Source organism: Gymnoscopelus microlampas (genome assembly GCF_963454915.1).
Source record: "Gymnoscopelus microlampas genome assembly, chromosome: 12".
Classification (NCBI taxonomy): domain Eukaryota; kingdom Metazoa; phylum Chordata; class Actinopteri; order Myctophiformes; family Myctophidae; genus Gymnoscopelus; species Gymnoscopelus microlampas.
This window is the reverse complement of record NC_139949.1, coordinates 44,599,426-44,608,228: the sequence shown is the minus strand read 5'-3', so window position 1 is coordinate 44,608,228 and position 8,803 is coordinate 44,599,426. Positions and strand designations below refer to the sequence as shown.

General features: G+C 42.2%; 1 protein-coding gene across 1 annotated transcript; it reads right to left on the bottom strand.

The window, feature by feature from the left end:
- Window positions 1-403: 403 nt before the first annotated feature.
- Window positions 404-5,006, bottom strand: LOC311056531 (uncharacterized protein). Its single transcript, XM_084073219.1, has 4 exons — window positions 4,911-5,006; window positions 2,774-2,943; window positions 770-2,225; window positions 404-660 (listed from the first exon to the last, which is right to left on the bottom strand). Exons 2-4 carry the CDS (start codon window positions 2,940-2,942, stop codon window positions 615-617), a joined length of 1,671 nt encoding a protein of 556 aa, XP_083929345.1. The 5' UTR covers window position 2,943; window positions 4,911-5,006; the 3' UTR covers window positions 404-614.
- Between the last annotated feature and the right edge of the window lie 3,797 nt (window positions 5,007-8,803).

The window sequence follows — 8,803 nt, the reverse complement described above, 5'->3', positions numbered from 1 at the left end:
AGAGATCATATCTCTGCTGTCGGGCAGAAACCAGCTAACTCCAAAATGTTCATTTTTCAGGAAATGAAAAAACTAAATATAAATTTCAGGAAATTAAGAAAACCTTATATATTTTTTAAAAACAAATCAACACTGCCTCATCAAAGTTGGTATTGTGACTTTATATATAGTCAGATACTTGCATGCGTCATTATATTATTACCACTTTACCCAAATCCAGCTCAAGTGGAGTTAGGAGGTTTTGTCCATCATTGATAAGAAAAGCTGATAAAAACTGCTATTTATGGTGAGCGCCATCCTCATATGACTAAGTATAGATCAAGCTGAATGCTTTACTTGAACAACTTTTATTTCAACATGCATTGTAAACAACCATGGATCTAAGTGTTCTTCTATAGTTGAGTGCAACAAACAATTCTGTCTCAATTCTCAATCATTTATTTAACAAAACCCCACACCATCAATAAATAAATGGCATATCAATAATACAATCTGTAGTCTATCAAAATCTTGGAGAGGTTTGTATTTCATTGGCTTTGTCTTCTGCCTGTCTGTGTACAGGGGTGTGACTGCAGTCGTGTCAGAGCTGGTGCTTTGAAAATGCAGTCCAGTTATCAGAGTGGTGGATCTTGAAGTCCATCGTCCCCATCAGTGTTGTACCTGATAACATACAATAATAATAATTTACATTTAACAGCATTTGAACATGCAACATCATGACTTTTGACCCGGACTAGTCAGAGAGACACAGTGTTATTCTGATAGTTACCTGATGGCTCCGATATCATGGACAGTGGGGTCACCAGGTTCGTTCCCTGGACGTAGAGAGGTGCAGAGCCTCAGTTTGGTGAAGTCTTGGAAGAAGGCATGGTCCACATATTTGACATCATATGGGCGAGGCTTGGTCTTCGTCGGGGCAGCGTCTTCAGCCGGGACATACAGGTCCTGGTTTCTCAGGCGCCTCTCAATGACACTGTGCACCGAGTCACACTCCATCTGTGTGTGCCCCTTCTCCTGGAACTTCTGGGTGACGACCTTCTTCATCTCTGTGGAAAACTTTAGGAGAGAGCAGCTGAGCACTGAATCGCGGTTTTGGTACTCGCAACCATTACTCCACAAAATGTACTCTTCGTGCTCCTTATGCTCAGTGAGGAAATGGGTGACGCAGGATGCAAACTCATCGGCAGACAGAGCTCCCTCACCTTCATGCCAGACATAGCAAGTGGCATTGTGTGTAGACATTTCATAGACTGTTACGTTGGGGATGGCGAGTTTTGTCGTGTAGTACAGAGCCGATGCCTTCAATCTGGGGCAGAGGAGGAGGCCTTGCAGGTCCATACAGACAACCATGGTCTTGTCGTTTGCATAGTTTTTGTCCTGCACTTTTTCTGCGTGGGCCTCTTCCTTTTTCAGAGGGTGGTCTTGCCATTCAATACCCGACAAGTTGCCAGCCTTGTAGGAGCAGCAGGCGTTACACTGGTCCTTCTTCTTTGGATTGTAAAGACCCAGGTTCAGCCTCTGACATTCTGCTGAGAACACCTGCCTGGAAAACGGCCTCAGCATCTTCTCCTCAGCCGCACGGTGGTACACTTTATGCAGGTCAGTCATTGACTGAACGACAGGCTCCAGGAACTGTTTTGACGTCGACGACCTACAGCAGTGGGAGGACACTGTAGGGAGATCCTGTAGAAAATGCGTCATGAACTCATGAGCCTCATCTCTGATGTCGCCCGATGCCGCATTCTTCGGTGCATTTTCGGTGTCCGCGGTCTGCATCCAGTTAAAGGCCGACCATGCCTTTATTCCAAGCGTTGACAAAAACAAACTCCTGCACACCCTCAGCCTCTGTCCGTTAACGTTTAAAAAGAAAACGCGCGCAGATGACCTTTGTGAAGAGCCCCTTCTCCTCTTCACTGGGGCGACGTCTATCAAACCTTGCACGTACGTTTTCTTCTCTTCCCAGTTCATGTTCTCCCAAAAGCATTGAAAGATCTTCTCCCTGTCTGCCTCTTCGATGTCACTGCAGTGATGCTTGGAGGACTTGACGCATGCAGCAGACTGGCATCTCGGTCCCATCACCCGCGGCTTGTTGTTGACCTCTTCTCCCTTGCTCTTGCCAACGTAGGACTGTCCCATCATTCTTCTCCTTTTCTGAACAATCTTCTTCCAATCTTTCGTGCGCTTTCTTCCTCCAGCTGTGTCTTCCTCGGCCCCATCATGGGAATCTAAAAACAAACAAAAAAACAGATCTATTCACTCAACACCAGTGGTGTAAAGTAGCTAAGGACATTTACTCAAGTACTGTACTTAAGTACAATTGAGGTCTTTTTTAATTTACTGAAGTATGTACAATTTTCAGTACTTTTACTTCTACTCCACTACATCTCAGAGGCAAATATTGTACTTTTACTCCACTACAATTATTTGAAAACTTAAGTACTTTTCAGATATAAATTATTATATTATAAAACACACAATAACCACTTTAGCCCTATTTTATACATGGGCTATTTTCAAACATTTTAGTTACTAAAATCAAAATATACTGAAAGTACCAAAAGTGAAAGTACTAAAATGTAGTACTTTCACTTTTGGTACTTTCAGTATATTTTGATGCCAATACTTTTGTACTTTTACTCAAGTAACATTTTGAACACAGGCCTTTTACTTACTTTTTACTTTTATGTGAGTACTTTTTCCACCACTGCTCAACACTCATACATTGTGACGCCAATGTCTATACACAACATGAACACATTATTCAGTATTATACCTGGGACCACTTCAAGTTCCTCTCTCTCTACACTTCTAGAGAGAGACAGTTCTGTCTCCTCATCCTCTGGCTCGGAGCTTGTCCATGTATGCATTCTCCATGCCTTCCCATGGACCACCTGGACCATTGCACACAATGCACAGCCACACGTTTCATCCAGCTGGGACATACTGCAACAAACAAAAAAAAACATCCAAACTGCTGATGAACAACTTTGAATGATAGGCAATAACAGTCTGATAAGTTGTTGTTGTTATATAGCTTGTTATACTAAGACTCCTCAGTAAGCTAACAGCTATATTGCTATTCCAAGAATGGAATGGAAGAATTATACAGGCCTACAATAATAAGCAGGACTTTAAATATTACAATAACTTATTCAAAGAGGGCCTCGCGGAGTTGCAGTTTCAGTAGCTCAGGGGCCAGTTGCGCCACCTCACACTAAGTTCAAACTTAACCTAGTTATAGCTTAAATGGCTTTTAAAAACAAACATTTAACCCATTTAGCCGGGAAAGTATGTGTCATTTCTTTGACTATTCAAAAATAGCAGATATACAAGCTCATATGATATGAGCTTGTATATCTGCTATTTTTTTGTTTTTTTATGTGAAAATTTGTGCAAATCTTTAAATATATATATATCTTTTGTAAATATATATTCAAAGATTTGCACTAATTTTCACGATTTAAAAAAAAAATAGCAGATCTACAAGCTCATAGCGCGGCACTATCTGCTATTTTGAATAGTCAAAGAAATCTAAAATGACACAGATACTTTCCCGGATTGAGAGTGTTTAAGCTATAACTAGGCTAAGTTTGAACTTAGTGTGAGGTGGTGCAACTGGCCCCTGCTGGTCCATAGTGTTAGAAGGAGTTCTCCTTAACGATATGGTACTTTCGATCATTTCCCCTCACACCCAGCTGCGCAGCCTCTCGTCTTTAGTAAAAAACATGTAAAATACACTTTTGCTACTGACCAAAACAAAGACGGTTTCATGGAGTTGAAAGCCTACTCTACTTAGTGGGAGCACTCTGAGCCCCCCACCTCACGTCTAAAATACACTTTTTGTCCAGAAAATAAAATATTTCACCGGAAGGAAAACATTTTTTTGGTTACTCCACTGCGCCCTCTACAGATCTGGTCAATGGAATTTTTCTGTTGACCAGATTTTTCCTTCCGGTGAAATATTTTATTTTCTGGCCAAACGGTGTATTTTAGCCGTGATGTGGGGGGCTCAGAGTGTTCCCACTTCCCACTAAGTAGAGTAGGCTTTCAACTCCATAAACCCGGCTTTGTTTTGGTGAGTAGCTAAAGTGTGTTCTTTATTTTTTTGAATACAACTCTCGTAGACGTATTTATGATTCTGACGTTTTCAATCTACGAGAGTTGTAGGGTTCACCCCCATAGACTTTCAGCACTATACCCCGTAGTCACTCCAAACATGTACAAATTGAAAATAAAGGTGCTTACCCCCACACCCCAAATGTTAACTCTCGCTACGGGGTAGTAGTTTAATGTAATAATCCATATCTTTCAATAAAGAAGTGTTTTAATGCCGTCTGTGGCCGATTCTGTCGGAAGTTCCCAATGGACGGTAGTGACGCGCCCCATCTGGTGAAACCCGGAATTACACTCAAAGTAAACAGGAAGTAAATGAGGGTGAAAAAATGGCGTTGGGCCACAGACGGCATTAAAACACTTCTTTATTGAAAGATATGGATTATTACATTAAAATACTACCCCGTAGCGAGAGTTAACATTTGGGGCGTGGGGGTAAGCACCTTTATTTTCAATGTGTACATGTTGTTTGGAGTGTCTACGGGGTATAGTGCAGAAAGTCCCTGTGTCCATGGGGGTGAACCCTACAACTCTCGGAGATTGAAAACGTCAGAATCATAAATACGTCTACGAGAGTTGTATTCTATAGCTAGTCCAGACCATAGCGTGTTAATGAGAACTCTTTCTAACGCTATGGACCACAGCTACAGCAGATTCAGTAGAACTAGCGAGAGAAATGCTCGAGAGAGAAAGTCATTTATCTACATTGCTCTCCTCAGAAAACGGTACACTACACTAGGAATATAATTCGTTGTACTTACTTGCCTTTAACACTTATTCATACACATTGAGCTTACCTTAAACGGAAGGAAAACCCTGCCTCGTTAAAGTTTGTTTATCTTTCGCTCCGCTGCGTTCTGTCCTGTGTGTGAGAGCTGTGTTCCACAACTTCCGTGAGCAACAACAATAGCAGCTCAGCAACAATGACACTTCCGGTCGACGATCTCTTCAGAATAAGAGTACCCTCTAGAGAAGACTGATTGATTGATTGATGTACTTTATTTAGTAAGACATGAGAACAGTACATGACAGTACATAACAGTACATGGAAGTACAAATTCGCAATACAAGGTCTACTAAACTGGATAGCTCAGTTAAGCACGTAGCTTGTTTAAGATGAGATCCCCATGCACACAAATCATGTTGACATATAAGAGACAGACAGATATACACACTACTATACAGAATGTCATACAATCAGTTTACAGGTTACTGGTATGAAGGGTGAAAAATATGTACAAAAAAGAAAGAGAGGGGGGGGGGGGTTAGGTTAGGACATGGGGTAGGTTAGGACTTGGACAGGGGCCATTTTTGAATTGCAGCCTCCTGAAGGTGTATCTTTAGGGCATTTTTGAAAGTGAGTAGGGTTTTGCACTCCTTTACTCCTTTTGGTAGGGCATTCCACATTTTAGATGAATAGCATGAGAAAGAGTTCATTCCCTTTGTTGTGCCAAATCTGGGTTGAACATGGTTTGTGGAGCTGCCTCTGGTGTTATGATCATGGACTTGATTAACATTTTGGAAGTATTTTGACAAATACAGGGGGATCCCAATGTTGTGGTGTATCTTGAAGACCAGGCCCATAGCAAGTTGCTGTACTCTGTCCTCAACCCTAAGCCATCCAAGCCTAGCAAAATGATCAGGGGTTAGATGGGTTTTGTAATTGAGGCCAAGAAGTAGCCTTACAAGTTTGTTTTGGGATGTTTGGAGCCTTGTTTTTAGGGCCTTGGAGGTGTTGTGATACCATGAAGTGCATGCATAATCATAATGACCTTGTATGAGGGCCCCTATAAGAATCTTCAGAGTATTCTTACTGACTTTACGAACAAGCCTCCACATCCTCCGTGTTATTTTGTGGACCTTTTTGATCGTCTTTTCAGCGTTTTTGTCACCTGAGAGGTTTGCCTCCAAGATGGAACCCAGGTAGGTAATTTCCTCCTTTCTTGTGATAACATTTTCACCCACTTTGATCGTGAAACTCTCAGCCTTTCTAAGGTTAGGGTTGGACCCAAAGAGGATGGATTCAGTTTTACCCAGGTGTAATGAGAGTTTGTTGTCGGAGAGCCAGATGCAGATCTTGTTGAGTTCAGTGCTGAGAGTTTTCTCAACCTGCAGCCTGTCCCTGTCCGAGACCAGCAGAGCCGAGTCATCTGCGAACAGGAACAGTTTGCAGTCGCAAGCTGAGGACATATCATTCACATATATCAGGAACAGTAGTGGTCCTAGTATGCTTCCTTGACAGAAGCAAACAAAACAGAAGCCTTTGAAAACCATTGAAACCATTGAAACCATTGAAAAACGGTTCATTTGCACATTGAAACTATAAATTAAGCATTTAAACCAGTGGTTTTCAACCTTTTTCATGCCAAGGACCCCTTAATTGTTATACATTTGGCCGCGGACCCCCATTTGAAAATGTTTCGTGACAGGGACCCGCAGAAGACATCAGTTGATTTTCGTTTCGCTTTAAAAAAATATGAATATTCAAAGATATGCTCACTTCAAGGTTTTTCAAAAATAGCAGATCTACAAGCTCATAGCGCGGCACTTGGTGCCGCGCTATGAGCTTGTATATCTGCTATTTTTGAATAGGCAAAGCTAAGTGGTTAAAATGATTGTGACGCTATTAACTAATTTTGCTGGGGACCCCCTGGTACTCGCTCAAGGACCACTGGTGGTCCCCGGACCACTGGTTGAAAACCACTGATTTAAAGGAAGCTACACAACACAAATTATGTTTCTGTGTAACAAAGACGGTTTTAATAACATTGATAATTTATCTAAATGGATAAATGCTGTTCACTGGACTGCAGCCTCTACAAATTGGACACACAATTCTTCAGTATCTCTGAGAATATAGCAGATCTACGTTGCAAAGCGTTTTGAGCTTTTAGATCAGCTATTTTCTGCAGAGGGAATTGGTGTATATGGTAAAAGGAGGGGACTAAAAACGGACTCTGGGGGACCCCGGTCCAATCATTACCCACATATTCAACCTCTCCACCACACAGGGACAGGTCCCCAACGACTTCAAAAAAGCAAGGGTGACCCCTCTGTTCAAAAAAGGAAACCAATTAGACCCTGGCAACTACCGCCCTATTTCTATTCTAAGCTCCATCTCGAAAGTCATGGAAAAAATAGTCTATGAACAGGTCGACAAGTATCTTGCCGAGAAAAATCTAATCTACAAATTCCAATCTGGCTTCAGAACAAACCACTCCACTGACACATGCCTTCTCTATTTGAACGACTCTATCAAACAAGAGATTGAAAAGGGCAAATATTGCGGCATGGTCATGCTGGACCTCCAGAAGGCTTTTGACACCGTTAATCACCCGATTATGATCAATAAGCTCAAAGCAATAGGTTTTGATGACACGTCAGTGAACTGGATGAGATCCTACCTGGAAGGGAGGGAGCAAGTGGTGGAAGTAAACGGCACCCAGTCCCCCCCCTCCCAGTGACTTGTGGTGTTCCCCAAGGAAGTATACTAGGACCCTTACTGTTCCTGATATATGTGAATGACATGTCGTCAGCCTGCGACTGCAACCTGTTCCTGTTCGCAGATGACTCGGCCCTGCTAGTCTCGGACAGGGACAGGCTGCAGGTTGAGAAAACTCTCAGCTCTGAACTCAACAAGATCTGCATCTGGCTCTCCGACAACAAGCTCTCATTACACCTGGGCAAAACGGAATGCATCCTCTTTGGGTCCACTCCTAACCTCAGAAAGGCAGAGAGCTTCACGATCAAAGCGGGTGATGATATCATCAAAAGAAAAAACGAAATTACCTACCTGGGCTCTATCTTGGAGGCTGACCTCTCTGGTGACAAAAATGCTGAAAAAACGATCAAAACGGTCCACAAAAAAACACGCTATTTGCGGAGTATTGATCGTAAAGTCAGTAAGAAGACTCTGAAGACTCTTGCAGTGGCCCTCATACAAGGTCATTACGATTATGCATGTACTTCATGGTATCACAACACCTCCAAGGCCTTAAAAACAAGGCTCCAAACATCCCAAAACAAACTTGTAAGGCTACTTCTTGGCCTCAACTACAAAACCCATCTAACCCCTGATCATTTTGATAGGATTGGATGGCTTAGGGTTGCGGACAGAGTACAGCAACTTGCTATGGGCCTGGTCTTCAAGATATATCACAACATTGGGATCCCCCTGTATTTGTCAAAATACTTCCAAAATGTTAATGATGTCCACGATCACAATACCAGAGGCAGCTCCACAAACCTTGTCCAACCCTTTTTTGGCTCAACAAAGGGAAGTAACTCGTTCTCATGCTATTCATCAAAAATGTGGAACGCCCTACCAAAAGGAGTAAAGGAGTGTAAAACCCTACTCTCTTTCAAAACAGCCCTAAAGATACACCTTCAGGAGGCTGCAATTGGAAAATGGCCCCTGTCTAAGTCCTAACCTAACCTACCCCCCTACCCCCCCCCCCTCTCTCCTTCTCCTTTTGTACATATTTCTCACTCTTCATACCAGTAACCTGTAAACTGATTGTATGACATTCTATAGTAGTTGTGTATATCTGTCTGTCTCTTATATGTCATCATGATTTGTGTGCATGGGGAACTCATTTGAAACAAGCTCAGTGCTTTTATGAGTCTTCCAGTTTAGTAGACCTTGTATTGTGAATTTGTACTTCCATGTACTGTTGTTCTCATGTCTTAC